Source organism: Apodemus sylvaticus, chromosome 5 (genome assembly GCF_947179515.1).
Source record: "Apodemus sylvaticus chromosome 5, mApoSyl1.1, whole genome shotgun sequence".
Taxonomy (NCBI): Eukaryota; Metazoa; Chordata; class Mammalia; order Rodentia; family Muridae; genus Apodemus; species Apodemus sylvaticus.
The window spans coordinates 5,366,393-5,382,923 of NC_067476.1; the positions used below are offsets into that span (position 1 = coordinate 5,366,393).

At 55.4% G+C, this 16,531-nt stretch overlaps 1 protein-coding gene across 1 annotated transcript in view; it reads right to left on the reverse strand.

Annotated features, from left to right (window-relative positions):
• The window catches only part of Notch1 (notch receptor 1), a 45,236-nt gene extending 33,517 nt beyond the window's left edge, over positions 1–11,719 (reverse strand). Inside the window, exons 1-2 of the mRNA XM_052181907.1 lie at positions 11,405–11,719; positions 9,787–9,865 (exon numbers count right to left, since the gene is read on the reverse strand). Coding sequence (XP_052037867.1) covers positions 9,787–9,865; positions 11,405–11,465 — 140 coding nt within the window. The 5' untranslated portion in view covers positions 11,466–11,719. The remainder of the gene's footprint in view (positions 1–9,786; positions 9,866–11,404) is intronic.
• Positions 11,720–16,531: the final 4,812 nt, after the last annotated feature.

A 16,531-nucleotide genomic window follows, 5' to 3' on the forward strand; every position in this document is an offset into this window, starting at 1 on the left:
ACTGCAAGGGAAACCTTGAAACTCCCAGCTTCTCCAAACCCCCAAGACCCTCCTAGCAGAAGGGTCGCCTGTCGCCATCCCTGTGGTTATCCTTTCCAACCGGTGGCACTGAGGAAGCTGATGTCCAGCCGCCCACTGGGGCAGGGCCACACGGGCTGCTGGGTCCCAAGTGAGGCAGGCCTTGGCTGCATCCTTCCAGGCCCCAGGAAACCTGCCTTCAGTGAATCCTTTGGATGACTTGCTGAAGTGCAGATGCAGCTTTGGTGGGGGCCCCAGAGGTCGCCCCCACCCCTCAAAACTCAGCAGCCCCCACTCCAACCAAATGTTTTCCAACAAGGAAGAAGTCCCCTGCATGGGAGGTCCCCCTACCCCAGCAGGTAGCTAGGTCCCAGCCCAATCTGGGCCTCCATGAGAATCTTTTGTTCTGCCTTAGGACCCAGAAAAGTAGAGAAGAGGAGAACCAGGTGAATGAACCCTGCTCTAGAAGGGGTCCAGAGAAGAGGAGGTGCTCTGGGGAGGGAGCTGTGTAGGATCCAGGGTGTCCCAGGCCAGTGGGTCTAGGACAAGCTCTAAGCTTGCAGGTCCCGGCCCCTCTGCGCTTCCCTGGCATCCTAGTGACCTCTCCATTCCTTAGCTGAGACTGAGGAAAAGGAAAAGGACGTGCCCCATCAGGTCTGAGCTGCCTGGACAGCCGCGCACTTTCTGAAGCCTCAAGGTAGCACGCAGGGCTCTCAAAGTAAGACCCCCAAAGACAAATGAAGCCCATACCCCAGCAGTAAGGCCAGCCAGCACCTTTAGCTGCAGTGGCCCCATGAGATCTTCCATTCACCCCAGGGAGATGGGTCCTGTCATATGAAGAGGAAGTGTGAAACTACTTGCAGTCCCAGCGCTGGAGGAAGGATCCTTGATCTGAGCTTTGACCAGGCAGGCACGGCCTAGTGGAACAGGGTGCTGGAGGGGACCGGCCTAGTGGAACAGGGTGCTGGAGGGGACCGGCCTAGTGGAACAGGGTGCTGGAGGGGACCGGGCTTGGCCCAGAGGCGGAGTCCAGAGCACACTGTGAGGGAGGGGGATCCAGCCTTCCCTGTGGCCTCTGAAAACTCTACGCCACATCTTAGAAACCTGGGGCTACCCATCTGCCCCCAGGCCTGCCCCAGTCCATCTGACCAGACTGCCCAGCTTAGCCCAGCTGCCGATACCACAAAGTAGGCCAGACTCTGAGCCAAGATAGGGTGTCGTCACGGCCTGACCTGTCACATCACTGTCCCACAAACCAGCGCCCCACCTGGTTTCCACTATCAGGCTCTGAGACAGAGTCGAGGTCACCTTCGTCTGACCCTTAGAAGAGGAAGGAAAGCCCCACCTCGCAGGTCCAACCAGACCCGGAGAAGAAGTAGTGCAGCAGAGGGTCAGGCACACAGCAGCACCTGCCCCTGTCCCGGCCACCTTGGGCCAGGCACACACTGGAAGCCCCGCTTCCCCCCAAACCTCTTGTTTCCAGTAACTGTGCTGTTTCCGCTCACTCAGAACTGAAGCAGAGAGGAAATGGTGGGAGGCCGATCTGCTGCCATTCAGACCTGAGTGATCTTTCCAGCTTTTACCGCCCACATTCCCCCCCATGCAGAGCAATGGCCCTGGGAGGCTGGCGGGAGCCAGTTAGATTCCAGTGTGAGCTGCTTCCTCCCTTCCCGGGTCGGGTCACGTTGGGACCGGGCCTATGGTAGGTAGGGGACACTGTGCACCGAGAACTCCACCCGCAAATCTACTTCTAAAGTAAGGACACTGGCACACTGGCTCCATCGGTAAACTGTCTGCCCAGCGAGCGCGGGGACCTAAGGTCCGTCTTCCGCATCCACATGAAACAGGAACAGCGGCACACACTTGCCATCCTAGCGCTGGGGAGGTGGAGGCAGGGGGATGCTTGGAACTCTAGGCAGCCACTCTAGCTGAAGCAGGGAGCTCTGGGCTCTGTGAGTGACCCTGTTATAAAAAAATAAGATGGGGTGTAAAAAGAGGACACCCAGTGTTGGCCTCTGGCCTCTACATACACCAAGATACAAGCATACATACTTGAACACACCTATACAAACACACCCAAAATATTGACTCAATAGGCAAAGTACCTGCTGTGTAAGCACAAGGACCTAAGTTCAAACCTCCGGAACCCAGGTAAAACTCTGGGCATGTTGGCATGCAGCCCAGCCTTCCAGAGGAGATCCCTCAGGCTCAGTGAGAGACCCTATCACAAAAAATGAAGGGGAGCATGTGGAGGAAAGAAAGCCCCTGTCAACCTTGCTTCCTCCCCTTCCCACACACCTTATAAGCATGTACGTACACACACACACACACACACACACACACACACACACACACACACGCTTCTAGGCCGTGGGAAAACCTGCTCCAGGGAGCAGGCTGCCGCCCAGCTTTCTTCCTGAACTTGATTAAACACAGATGTTTCTCTAGGAAAATCAGTGGCCTCCATGCAGCCTGCGGCTCCCTGGCCTCCCTGTGGCTGGGCTGTGATTCATACAGGGTGACCCACATGTGGTGTTAAGGCTGCAGGCCCGGAGTCAAGCTATGGCCTCAGTGCCTGGGTATCATCTTAGAAGAAGGACAGTCTTTTGTCCTCTGCTCAGGTCTAAGAACTCTCAAGGGGTAGGCATATCCACATCTCAAAATCCTTAGCCGACTGCTCAGAGCAAATTGCTCACCCAAGACTTACAGTCCAAGTGGCAGGACCTTTCCCCCAGGCCTGGGCTGGGGCTGGGGTCAGGCTGGCCTCTGGCACTACCTGCGGTAGAATTTGTTCAGCAAATTAACAGCATCAACAGATGACAAGGGGCTCATTTACCTAGTTCAGAAGGGTAGCACTTGAAGCACTTCAGTTGCACAGGGACACCAAGCCAGGTGATGGGATAAATCAATACAAGCCCAATGACAACTCCTCTTATCTGCCTATCAGGGCAAGGCTGGACCCAGCATTTGGCCCTATTCCATAACTGGAGACAGTCATTCCTACCTGTGCCTCAGCAGTGGATGTAGCTCATCTGGCGAGTACCAATCAAAGAAACTAAAGTGTGGAGGTGCAGGCAGAAGGAGGGAAATGAGCCTAGCTAATTCACTCTGGAGTGTAAATGGCAAGAACCCAGGATAAAGCTGAGAGGCCTTCTACCCAGAGCACTTCAGCCCAGGAGGCTGCAACAAAAAGGCACAGTCTAGGGGCTAGAGAGATGACTCGGCAGTTAAGAGTTCTTCCAGAGGACCCAGGTTCAATTCCAAGCACCCACATGGCAGCTCACCATTGTCTGTAACTCCAGCTTCAGAAGATCCAACACCCTCACATAGACACACGCGCAGGCAACAGCAACGCTCACGAAATGAAAAATAAATCAATGATTAAGGAAATAAAAGGCCTGGTCAAGAGGTGAAGTGAACACTAAGAAAGCAGCTCCTACATACCAAGTCCATGCAACCATCCCTAGCCCTTCCACTGGGGATGCCTGTGCTGGCTAGGATAACAGTTCTACAAGAGATAATACATCCCTCTGAGCATCAGAGGCAACTGAAGGATAATCTCTACCTCTAAGGTAAGGGCAGGGTCCTCTCATCTCACAGAGCTTGGTGCCCCTCCCAAGGGGCCTGTGGCTATCGTAGACTGGCAGACCTGTTCAAATCTCCTAGTCTGAGGAGGGAAACCACAACACTAGGCTATGGAAGGCAGGGCCAATGCGTCCCTCCCTACTTGCTCCTGCTGGCTAAGGCTCCCTGCCTGGACTTATACCGGCTACTGTAGATGCCACCCCGTGGTGGGCCTCACACCAATCTGTGGAAGGCCTAGGGCACTCAGACACACAGCTCCCCAAGCTTTGCTCTTTGGAGACTAAGGCTGACTCCAGCAGCCCAGCTTCCCCAGTTTCCTCATAGCTGGTGTCTAGGTGGGTCAGCTGCCTTGCCTGCCCTAGATCTTAGGCTCCGGAGCATACGAAGCTCAGCAAAAATCCTCCGCTTCCACTGTCCGGTACCAGGCATGCAGACCCCACTAGCTCTTCCTTCAAGTTGTAAAAGGCCAGGAGGTCAGATGGCCGTTGGAAGGCAAGGCTTCCATAGCTGGCTATGAGTCTGCCATGGGCACTGGGCACTGTGAGGCCTTAGGCACATCAGTGACCAACACAGGAGCACATCAAGTAGCTCTACATTCCCTGGGGGCAGCACGAGCCCAGAGACGTACATTCTGGCCACTTGGTGCTGTTGTCAGGACTCAGAACAGGGCTCGTCCTGATGGCACCACAAGCTGGAAATGATCCTAAGAGGAGTGCAGAGCTGGCACCCACAGTGGCACAGCGAGACCCTGACATCATCCGTGCTCAGAGAGCAGCACTCAATGGCCACAGACTGGGTAACTCCATTCACAGGAAATGGAACAGCAAAGGCTCAGGGACAGAGGGCAGCTCAGTGGCTGCCAGGGAGGGGAGGGGGGCTGGTAAGCAGCTGCCTTTGGGCTGATTTAGGAGTCTGGAACTGGATAGGTGGACTGGTTGTGCAACCCTTGCCTCTACTAAGTACACTGCATTGCGCACTTTCCACGGCTCAAATGGCATAGTTTACAAAGGATGTAATCTACCACCCAAAAGCCCCGTCTCCCAGATCAGTCCTCAGAATCCTGGACTCTGATACAGCTACCCAGCATGGAGTAAGGCCACAAGAAAGACATCTACTGCCTGTCCACCCGGCCACTCACTCCCCTCTCTAGCAGGGTGTCCCCAGCCTGAGGCCAAAATATGCCCCAGCTCGCAAAACTGGCCCTGCCACATGGATAGTTCTAGGAGCTGCTACCTCCAAAAGCAGCCACTCTTAACACCTGTAGGTTACCCCTCAGCCCAGCCTAGATAGAGCAGAGAGGAGGTTCCGGTGCCCTCACATGCACAAGGGGTAAACTGAGACTGGAGTCCGGCTCATCACAACCAGCTGGTTTGTGTCTTCCAGCCAGCAGGTACCAGGGTGTGCCCTGCCTGAGAAACAAGGGGGATCAGACACGTCCTGACCCAGTCACAATGATGCCCTGAAGCCAGCCGCTCGTTAAAGCTGGTGATGATTCCCCCTCAGCCTCTGGGAAAGGTCTGGAAAGTTCTGGATACGCCTGCACATGAAGGTGAAAGCTGATGCAAGCTGCCCTTAGGTCCCCCGCCCGCCCGCCAGCCGCTTCACCCTTAGCCTCAGTTTTTCCCACCTATAAACTGGAGATGAAACACGCAGGGTGGGCCAGGCCCTCTGGGAAAACCCAGCCCTCTGCCACCAAGTTCTCAGGGCTGATCACGGCCCTGTGAGAGCCGCTGCCGCCTTCGTGTTTTTCAGGAAAGCAATGTGGACGCCACTCGACTACAAAGCCACATCCTCTCACTAGTGAGAGATGACACATGAAGCACACCCCTCTCCACACAAGAGCCCAACCCCTCAGCCCAGCATGCCTGCCCTCTGGGCCCCGTCTGATCCTATTGCCTACTCCCTGAGCACAGGGGCCAGGAGTGAGGGACAAACCCATCTTCCCCGGTGGAACTTCCATCTTTGACCCTGGGCATGAAACCTTGTGAAGACCCCTCTACCACCACCCTGCTTCTGGGGATCCCAGTAAGCAGCTCTGGTTATCTACATCCTGCGTAGCTCCTTGACGCAGGGCTCTCTCTCCTGTCTGCTCTACCCCACCCTCTTCCTGCTGAGGTCATAGCTTGCGCTCCGGCTCTCTCCTTTAGCATTATTATTATTCCTTCAATGGAAAAACTGCTGGCTGCTGGCCAGAGATGGGGCTCTCCTCCACGGAACATCCCGCCTCTGCTCAGGTGTCCTAGTACCTGGACATCCCCACAGGTTCCGTGACACGTGAAGTTGTGAGGCTGTTTTTTTTTTAACCTGTTTTTTTCTAACCTCATATCCTTGAAGGCCAGACATGGCACTGCACAGACAGGCAAGCCTGGGTGGGTCAGCCGCTGCCTCTCCTACTGGGTTGGATGGGACCAACCCAAGATGGCACGTGACTCAATGGAACAGTAGCAGAGCCAGGGGAGGGAAGACGTAGAACATCGTGTTGGGTCCCTCCTCAGCCCACCAATCACTTCCGGCCTCACCCCTGCTTCCTCACCAAGAGGGCGGGAAGTGATGGGCCAGGGATGTGGCTCTAACACATACTCTGGAGGGAGGGAGGAAATGGCATCAGCAGAAACACTTCACGGCCAAGCATGGCTGACTTCTTCCCGTGCCTGATCCTGGCTGATCTGCTGATAGCCCTGTCAGGCCACGGAGAGTCAGGACTACCATGTATGTAGATGTCACATACATGCTGGATGACTCTTACCCCTGAGTGGTTCTGTCCCAGTTCTGGGCTATACTTGGAATGGCACACAGAGCACAGTAGTTGTTGTAAAGTGTCTGAGGGACCAGTGAGATGGCTCAGAGGGTAAAGCCATTTACCACATGAGCTTGACAGCCTGATTTTGATTCCCCAGACCTCTCACTAGGAGAGAACTGACTCGCAGAAGTTGTCCTCAGACTTCCATACATACACCTGCTCTGAGTGCACACACACAGAAATTCCAAAAAAGGAAACCGAGGAGCTGACAATCCCAGGCTAGACTCCTCAGATCCAGCCAGCTCATCCCTGAACAGAAACCCAAACAGAGCCACCAGACAGCACTACTGGGATGGGGAATTAATTCATTACCCAGCGGAATATGGGAGAAGGAAGGCCTTGGAACCGGGCGCTAGCTCACCAGCGCAGTGTGAAGAGGACATGGGAGTTCTACAGTGCCTACTCTTCACAGCTCTTCCTCAATCCTTGTGCACCACCAAGATATCAATCCTGATTCTGCCCTGACTTCAGATGGTGGAGCTAAGGTCAGACCTCTCAAACACAGGGTGTCCAAGGTTATCACCCACCATCCTGAGTGTCTCCGGGCATAGTTCACCTGATTCCTAAATGCACTTAAAATGCATGCCCCCCTTACATCTGGCTTAGCTCTCAGTGAAGGAGGCCTTAGCCTCCCTAACACTATTCCTGGGCTCCCTCAGTTCAGAGCCTGCAGCCCCCTATAAGCCCTTTTGATCAGCGGACTCAACCGACAGCTTTTTGTCAGTATTCCCTCTCAGCACACATTGGGCCCACAAGGAAGGCCCCAACTCTTTTCCCCCAAAGGGCCTCTGATATCTCCTAACACACAGCAGCCGCCCAGACTGTTCTCTGTGTACAGAGTGCAAAGTCAGGCCTTTCCTATATGATCACTGGCTAGCTAAACCTCAGTGGGACTAGTACTTAAGAGAAGGCACTTGCGGGCAGTGGTGGCGCACGCCTTTAATCCCAGCACTTGGGAGGCAGAGGCAGGTGGATTTCTGAGTTCGAGGCCAGCCTGGTCTACAGAGTGAGTTCCAGGACAGCCAGGGCTACACAGAGAAACCCTGTTTTGAAAAACCAAAATAATAAATAAACAAATAGAAGGCACTTGGTACCAAGAGGATTCACTTTGCAATCCTGAGCCCTGAAACTCCCCGCCCCGTAGCTTTCAGGACAGGGTCTCTGTTTGGGTGGAGGAGATGATTTACAAGGCACCAATTCACTGTCCTATGACTCCATGGGTCTTCTCAGAGTAGGAAAGCCAAAAACCTTTAGGATCAAGGCTAGGTGTGACAGAGGTCTACAAGCTCCAAGATTGCCTTTGAGGTTCCCTTGAGGAAAAGGGGAGCTGCCTTTCCCCAGTCAGGAGAGGTGGATCCCTCTGTGTGTGCTCTGGCAAACTCTTGGGTAGGCCTCCTGAGGCCACATGAAGTAGGCTGGAAGGAGACACCACCACGGAACGGTGTGGGACCCTCGAGCACCCAAGCCCATACAGTGAGCTGGACCCCTCTATGGATGGGCTAGAAAGCCCCCAAACTGCACAGTGAGCCCAGGCCTGTGTCTCTCACCAGCCAGGCCTGGCTGTAGCCTTGGCCTCCAGCTCTGCTGACCAGAAGAGAGCATATCTCTTTCATCTCACTGGACTTAACGGAGTGAGCACAATGGGGCCTCTGTGGATAGAGCTCAGTGGAACTCTGAGCCAAACTGAAGCAAGTTTTCTGCCAAGGAGGAAGGGCCTTAGGATCTAGTGCAAGACAGAAGGCCTGGCACCAAGATTCTTTCAGTGGCCTGGCTTGTACTGCAAGGGATTTGCAAGCAGCTTCCCCAAGTTTGGGAGGCGGGAAAGAAAGCAGAACACCATTGTGCCTTTGGCTTGAAAGGTCTTTATACAGATACTAAGACACAAGCCATTAGCGGGACCACAGCAAATAGACAGTAGCCCCATGTACAACTCTACCAGTGACTGGCAGGCAGCAGACCAGGCTGTGCCCCTTTCCTGGTGGGGCTAAGAAGAAACTACCCTCAATTTCCCCAGTCTGGCAGGACCCCTCTAAGTCCTGGGCAGAAATAAGAAGCCTTTCAGCCCTGCCCTGCCAGGGAGGCAGGCAGAGCAACAGTGGCGGGGCTGGGGGGGGCTGGGGGGAAAGGGGGCTGTACATTCTGGGAAGCCACGCATAATTAATCACACAGCATTAATCGCCTCCCAACAATAGCCGCTGCCCTTCTACTGAATCCCAGCTGTCGGCCTCTGAATGGAAGGAAATAAGATTTAGGGCATCAAGCGTCCGTGAGGCTTCTGCAAGGGGGAGAAAGCTCCCCCCCCCAAAAAAAGGGGGAAAAAAGTAGTGTGCATTCATTAGTGTCTGACAGAGGCACAATCGGCTTTGTCCAATAAACTGCTCACAGACCTGCTTAATTGGCTTCAGTACAGGGCGGGCCAGCCAGGGAGGTGGGGCTGCAGTCCACAGGCTGGGTCCTGGAAGCGGCAGCTCCCGTTGTCAAGGGGATGGGCCCTTAAGCAGTTGGAATGAGGGCGCGCCATGCAGCCTGGAGCCTTCTCCGTCTCCAGCCTCCAGGGGAGGCCTCAGCCTCCAGCACCTTGCTAGTCTCAACTGGAGGAACTCAAGCTGAAGGGCGCGAGCCTTAGCACCAGCAGTCTTCCCCTGACTGCCTAGTCCTTGTGTGCAACCTGGCCAGGGATCCTTCCCAGGTCCATTTTACAGTTGGTGACCTGAGACCGAGGGCCCCTGGCATAGAGTCCAGAGGTGGGACTGTGCCACCCAGACGACGGTGGCAACAAGGGCCATTCCAATTCCTCCCAACCTCACCTCAAGGAGAGGAGAGGTGGGTCTTGTCTTAGAACAGGCACTCTCCACTGGGCAGAGGCAGGCAGATCTCTTGAGTTCAAGGTCTATGTAGTGAGTTTGAGGACAGCCAGAGCTACATAGTGAGATCCTGTCTCACAAAAAGCACAAAAAACCAATAATGCCAATAACAACAAAACCAGAACACCAACAAACAACAGCCTCAGGCACTCCTGTTCAGAAAGAGGGATCCCAGGCAACAGGGGGTGAAGCTCAGATTCTCCTTAAATGCCCCAGGATGCTCATCATCAAAAACAATTGTTTCTAGAGCATTTTAAATAAGAATTAGGGCACCATGGATTCCCAGGAGCCTGAGGGCCCACGAAGGAGTGTGCCAACCTCCAGGGGCCAGAGTAGTTCCACACGCGGCATAATTGCTGGTGATTAAGTAATTGCCAGACTTTGTCCAATAAAACTCAGCACGTGACTGCACTCAGCCTCTGGGCTGTCTTCCGAAGACAATAGCCCAGTGTTCTGTCCCCAGAAGGCAGGGGCTCTGCTCTGACCAAAGCAACAGGTCCCCTCAGGGGCGGTACTCACACACAGGCTTCAGTGCCGTTGGCCACCTCGCACGTCCCTCCATTCAGGCAGGTCCCACTTGGCTGGGAGCATCTGAAGCCTGGGGAAGGGTCAGAAGAGAAAGGTCAGTCTTGGTTCTGGGCACCTAACTCCTTATGGTGCTGTCGGTGGACAGAGACTAAAGCCGTGGTGCCTATGCACTAGAGTTATTGGCAGTCCAGAGGTGGGGCGGGGCAGGGGGGCGGCTTACGAATCAGTGTTCTGCTCATAGTGTTGTAGTCAAAAACTAGTGGAGAAGGGATAGGCTGGCTAGGTGGCAGGTGTACAGTCCCACTCACAGTGAAGTGAAGTGAACGGCAACAGAAAGGAAATTCTCCCAAACTTCTAACCACACAGCCAAAGTGGGAGTGGATTAAGGAGCCCAGCAAAGCCCCCGACCAGCCTCCACCCTTGCCTCAGTTCAAACACAAGATTCGAGGGGGCCGCAGGAGGGAGGGGGTGGCCACACTCAGCTCCCGGATCGTGGGAAAAAGCGACAGCTGCGGAGCCCGCCACCCCGCCCTCCAACAAAGCGCCGGCCCGGGAATCAGAGCGGCCCATTGTCGCGCCAGGGCCGCCTCCTGGGGCAGCGGGGCCGCACCCGGAGACCTGCCCCGCCTCCTCCGACACCCAATACCTGTTCGCAGGCATCTCCAGGGGCAGCCCCCGCTGTACCCAAGGAGGGGGTCTTAGAAAGCTCACTTAGAAAGAATTCCGCCCTATTCTCGGGAAGGGGCTAGTAATAAGCCCCTCCCACGCCATCTTAAGGAGCTCCAGAAATTAAGCCCTGATGTGGGACTGAGTTCGACCATCACAGAAAACTCTACTTTTAAGGAAAGAGCAGGTAGTTCTCTCCTCCAATTCCTGGGAGAAGAGTGCAGTTGGTTACTACGACAGGAGTCCCCCATTCCATGAAGCCGGCAAGGAAATAAGCGCCCCCCTCCTCGGCTCCCGCTTCAATCCGCACAGGGTCTCCAAACTTCCAAAGTGAGTCAGTCCTACCCCCACCCTAGGCAGCAAGTCGCCTGCACATAGCCCCTCTTCGAAAGTTCGATTCCAGCTAGGGAACAGCGATCCTAAAAACCCATACTTGGAGTCCAGGGCACATCGTCTCTACCCCGCTCTAAGTAAGCAACGCGAGCATAGCGCCCCTGACCTCATACGGCACCCCAACATCCGCTCCAGCACGGGCCGGAGGCAAAAAATGAAAATAAATGGTCCCAAGAAGCAACAGGAAACCAAAACCGATTCGATTCAAATCGAAAAGTAGCAGGCGCAAGCAGCATGTCCGCCCCCGCGGCGAGCCCCAGGAGCGTCTACCCAAGTGCGAGCCAGGGTTGGGCCTCCGGGGCCATAGGGCCCCGAAGCCCCAGCGCCCCATATCAAACTTCCAGCGTCTTTGGGCGCTATGAGAACAGTGGATACGCCTGGAAGGAGGAGGGTCCTCCTCACGCCAGGACACCAGGTCCCACGTCCTGTCCACCGGCTCTGGCTCCCAACTCTAGCAGCTGGTCTCTTATTCTTATCCTCCCAGAGCGTGCGCTGGGCGCAGCAGAAGTTTCCGAAGGGCGCCCGAAGTTGCGGGCTCGCGGGAGCCTACCTCTTGCGGCGAGCGCGGGCAGCAGTGTTAGGCAGAGCAAGGGCGCCAGGAGCCGCGGCATGCCTGCTCGCCAGCTGCCCGCAGCCCGGGCGGCGGCCTCCTGCGGTGGCCTACGGGGGATCAGACGTTCACGCGCACAACCGGCGGTCTCGCGGGCGTCCACCCTCTGCTGCCCTCTTTCCTGGAGGGTGAGAGGCGCTGGGCTCTCAGGGTCTCCCCGGCCCTACCAGGCACCCGGGCTCGTTCCTTCACTTCGCTCGCACCCGCGCCCAGCGCCCGCGCCCTGCGCCCCACGCCCCTGCGCTCCCTCCCGCGGCAGAGGCACTAGTGAGGCTCAGGGCGAGCGTGCGCTCCGCCCCTGTGGGGGCCCGCCCCTGCCCCGCCCCATCCTACCGCGCTCCGCCCCCGGTTCCTGGGCACCCTTGTGGACCCTGTCACTCTCAACGCCTTGGTGGGCTCTGCGCCTCCCCGGGCTAGGGAGAGCGTCCCGAGCCAGGATCTTTTGGTTAGCAAGACGAGGAGGCATGGAAGGGTGTAGGGAACGGGCACCTAGGAACTACTTCTTGTTCGAAAGTTTACAGAGACCAAAAGTTTGAGCTGGGACTGCGGAAGGATCAGGCTTTGAGTGTAGCCGCCCTCGGTGACATTTGGCCAGAATTTGCATTTCAATAGTAGAGGAGGTGCGGGTCTTGTGGGAAAGGCAGACCTGCACCAGGAACCAGTTCCATCCTGAGTTAGGTCTGGGGCCGTGGGCAGGAGCAGCCGAAGTCAAGTTTGGGGGAATCCCGGGGCAGGAGTTTAAATGTGGCGCCCTGGCAGCCTTGCGTGCGTCCTGTCCCTGGGGCGTCACTCTTGGGAGCTGTTTGGTGTTGGCTATAGGCATCAGGAGGATTGAGGCCAGGCACTCTGAGCCATGACTTCCGGAACGCTTGACCTTAAAGGATGATGGCGTCGCGCCCGCAGCCTCTGCAGAAGGGAGCTCTGGGCTCCCCAAGGGAACTCCCCGAGGACTAGTCCCTTGATGGACAGATTGCACTCTGGATTCCCAGCTGGAACCCGAGTCTAGACCGTCCACAGTCACCCTTCTCACTGGTCCCTGGCTCTGTCCGACTTAGGTAGCCCAGGAAAGTGCAGAGTCCCAATACAATGACTGCTAGCGCCAGTGCAGCCTCTCACGTTTTATCTCCACCTTGATGTTTGGACATCCTGTGCTAAGCTGCTTAGCACTGGGCGTCCAAGATGCCTTCCTTATCCCTTTGCAGTCAAAGTTCAATGGAATCTGGAACGAACAACACCTCTCCATTCCAAAACAGGATGGTGATGCAGCTCGGGGTAAGGGCCCCAGCTAATGTTGTCCTAGGAGCCTCCCATCTCCCTTGACATACCTGTTTCTGAAAGGCACTAAAGAGCCAGTCCAGCCCCCCTCTCCTGCCCCTCTCAGAAGCGGGCCTCAAGCCTGGGGGTTAGCAGCATGGGGTCAGTACCCGAGAGAAAAAGCAAGCGCCCAATGCTACAGAAATATTTATATAAGAGATCTGCAGCTCCAGAGAGCAGTTTCCATAGAAGGACCGTCTGTCTGCAAGTGCCTCTTCTGGGGTGGGTTCTGAAGGCCTCCGGCTGGCTGCCTGGTCGTGTGGCAACTATAGTCCAGCTTTGCCAGCACAGCTTGACTTGGAGACAAAGAAGGCCTCATCCTTCTGGAGTCTGTCGTCTGTCCACCGGTGTCTGTCTCTCTTCCACTGTCTTTGTCCAGCAATGAGTATGGCTGCACATAAGACCATCTGAACACAGACACTTGTTGGCTCTTTTTATAGGTAGAGGCCAAGCACACAGGCAGGAGAATTTAGCTGTAGAACCCTCCGACAGCTGGGCCAGAAGAAAGGCCTGGGTGGGGGCAGGTCTCAAGCTCAACTACGTGTGAAGAAGCTGTTTCACACAGTAGGCAGGAGACGTTGGGCCTTCTAGTCCTGTGTTTACCAGGAAAAGGGCTTGGAGCGTAAAAAACAACCAGCCAGCCACCACCACCACCACCACCACAACCACCACACACACGCGCACACACACACACCTGGAAGCAAGGCCACCTCCCTGGGAAGTCACTTTTCCTGCTGAATACTCAGCCCTATGCTCTGTTGCTGATAGACCTGGAACATTGTAATCACCTGCATCATGAATACAGACCAGCACGGCCTGGCTGTCCTGGAGGGAGCAGGTCTGATGGGCAGCAGAGAGTCCCAGGAGTACCAGGGTCAGGCCTCCTGAGTCTGGGCTGCCGGTGCCTTTTCCTCCTGCCGGCTCTCACCTTGGCATGTGTGCCCTGTGGGACCTAGAAGTTAGGGTGCAAGTAGAGAGACTAGCCAGTTCTCAGGAGAGGCTCAGAGACGTCTCTAGGAGAATAGCTCCAGGTCAAGCGAGCTCAGGACACACAGTATGCTTGGCTGGGGTGACAAAGGAGACAACACAGGGAGGGGTATGAGCAGGGCGTGGTCCATGGTGGGGTACACCAGAACAGGCAGCTATGGGAGCATTCCATATCACCACCCTAGGAATCCCATTGCTTACAACACTTGGGCTTAGTGATCCAAGAAGTGCCCAACCTAGAGGGTGCTTCCTGCCAACTGCGTGTCCACCTGTGTAGTGACTGGCCCCTGAGCTGGAGCCCTAGACTCTGAATCAGAGCTATTAACTGACTGGCTTACTTTGGGTCCCTTAAGACCCCAGGCCTCAGTTTTCCCCCTCCTAAGTCTGTAGCTTCCTGTCTACCCCTTTCACTTTAAAAACTGCTTTGAACATTTTTCAGAGGTTTAACTATATCTCCATATGTATTTTCAGTGGCCTGAGCTGGTGTTCCAGACAGGCAGGCCAGGGCTGGCTCCCTTGTGACTGGTTTTGGTTACCCCAGCTGTGCCAGTGTGAAAGTACATTCCAGGGCCCCTGTCTTGCAAGATGCCCTCCCAGTTCTGGGCTTTCTTCCCAAAAACTCTTGTCAGCTAAGCCTTGGTGATACCTTGTCTGCTTGGGTCTTTGTGGAAGGGCCCTGTTGGGTCTCAGTATCAAATGCCCAGAAAGGTTTGCTGATAGACACCTAACTCAGGGAGGCTGAAGGCAGTAACACGTGGGCCTGCAGGCAAGGCTCAGGGGGTTTGGTGCAGTCTCCTGGCATCCCAAAGAACCACTAATGTGGCAACCAGCCCTTCAGCAAGGGGCAGGACCTCCCTGAGACTTCTACAAGGTCAAGGGCTCTCTGTGTGGCTGGGAGCCTGCCCAGGGCTTCCCAATGCCCATGAAGCCCAAGAAGGCACAAAAGCATCCCGGAGGCAGGCCCTACTGTTCTCCTTCTGTTGCGAGGCCCGAGAGTGTGCTGCCTGGGCAAGTCCCCCAGACAGGTACCGAGCTCCCAGGCAGGTGAGCTGCCAAGGACCGCATGATGTGCACTCAGGCTGTAGGCCTGGCGTGCCACGCAGGTTTGTTGTCATCCTAGAGATGGCCTCAGGCCCGAAGACCTATACCCTACCTACCCTCTGATAGAGGCCATCTATCTACCTGTCCCCAGGAGTCCCCAAACTGCTCAGAGAACAGACTATGGCTCTGGAAAACTAGCAGGAGGCCCTGGAGATGTTCTGAGCATTGCCTTACTGATATTAAATCAGGCCCTAGGGTCCCCTCAATTGCTCACACAGCCTAGGGTGGGTCTCCAGGGGAGTTGCTAGTCACTTCTGTTTGGGAAAAAAAGGAAGGTCACGAGTGGCTGGCTGGGCCTCGTGTCAGTTAGCATACACTGAGAAGCTGAACAGGCCTGTTCAAATCGGGAGTTTAATAGAGGAGGAACCCCAGTAGAACTGTGAGGCTGAACCCAGAAATTGTACCTCCAGGCAGGGGTTGGACCCACAGGAAGTTGTCACTGTGCTATCCTGCTTATCCTGTGTTGGGTTGTGGAGCCTGGCCAGCGTCTGCCCACACACCCTCAGAGTCCCAGGATCCCGGGGCCCAAGGACCCCTACAGAGCTGGGAGGAGGGGAGCCTCCACCCTTCCTGGCCCCCTGCCTGCTCCAGCTCAGAACTTTCTCCAAAAAGAAAAGGCCTCAGGGGACGAAACTGTGAAGCTCCACCCCTCGGGCTCCGCACCAGCTCAGCCTTCACCAGCCTGGAGGCTGAGTCACCAGAGAAGCCAGCTCTCCCACCCCCTTTGCTCCCCTCTCTCTTCCTCTCCTTCCTTTCCTCTTCGTTCCTCTTTTCCTCTTTGGTGATAAAAATAGCTAGGAAGTTGTCTTTTCAAAACAACAAAAAAGTCCACTTTAGTCCTCCTGGGACCGGATGGGCTTCCCACTCTAGTCGTCTGCCCTGGCAGAAATCTGTGAGGCCCTGCTCCCTTTCTTTCTCCCTACTTCTGCCCTGGCCACAGTCCTAAAGACCCTCCCACCCCCCACGGGACGGCTTCTCACTGGCCTGGGTTTCCTGGAATTTGCTGCGGACACATTTAGACATGTTTAGCGCTTCCGTCCTCTAGGCTTGCTTCCCCCACAGCCCCCTATAAAAGAAAATGGACCTGGAAATCAGGGTTTGGGTTACAGGGCAAGCCTCGAGTTCTGGTGGTAAAGCAGCAAGAACTCGAACAATAGCAGGTACAGCACATCTGTGAGCTATTTTTGGGTCTCTAGAGAGAAGGGGAAGAAAACCCAACAATCCTTAAGTAATACCAGAATTCTATATTTTTGCCTTGACAGCTAAAGGAAAAAAAATTGCCCAAACCAGAAACACTGCTGAGGGCTGGCGTGGGAATGTTAGTCGATCTTGCTCAGGGCCATTTAAATAAAAACAGGCACCTCTGTGGCAATGCCAGTCGAATGTGCAAGCATGCCTGGTACTTCTGGGACAGGACTCAGGAAGGGGGTCCAAGATCTTAAGCTGCTTATCACAAGGAACATCTCACGGTGAATGTCTGTTGGAATAATGAACATCAGCAGAGACAGACCAGTCAGTCTTTCGTGTGGCCTCAAAGGCGCTGCCTGAGCTGGACAGAGAGAGTTCTCAGCAGTTCTGGGTGCTCAGTTCTGAGGCATTTGAGGTCTTTACAGCACATAAATCAGAGGAACTGTCGCAGGAGCGGAGGGGGCAGAGCCAACAGAC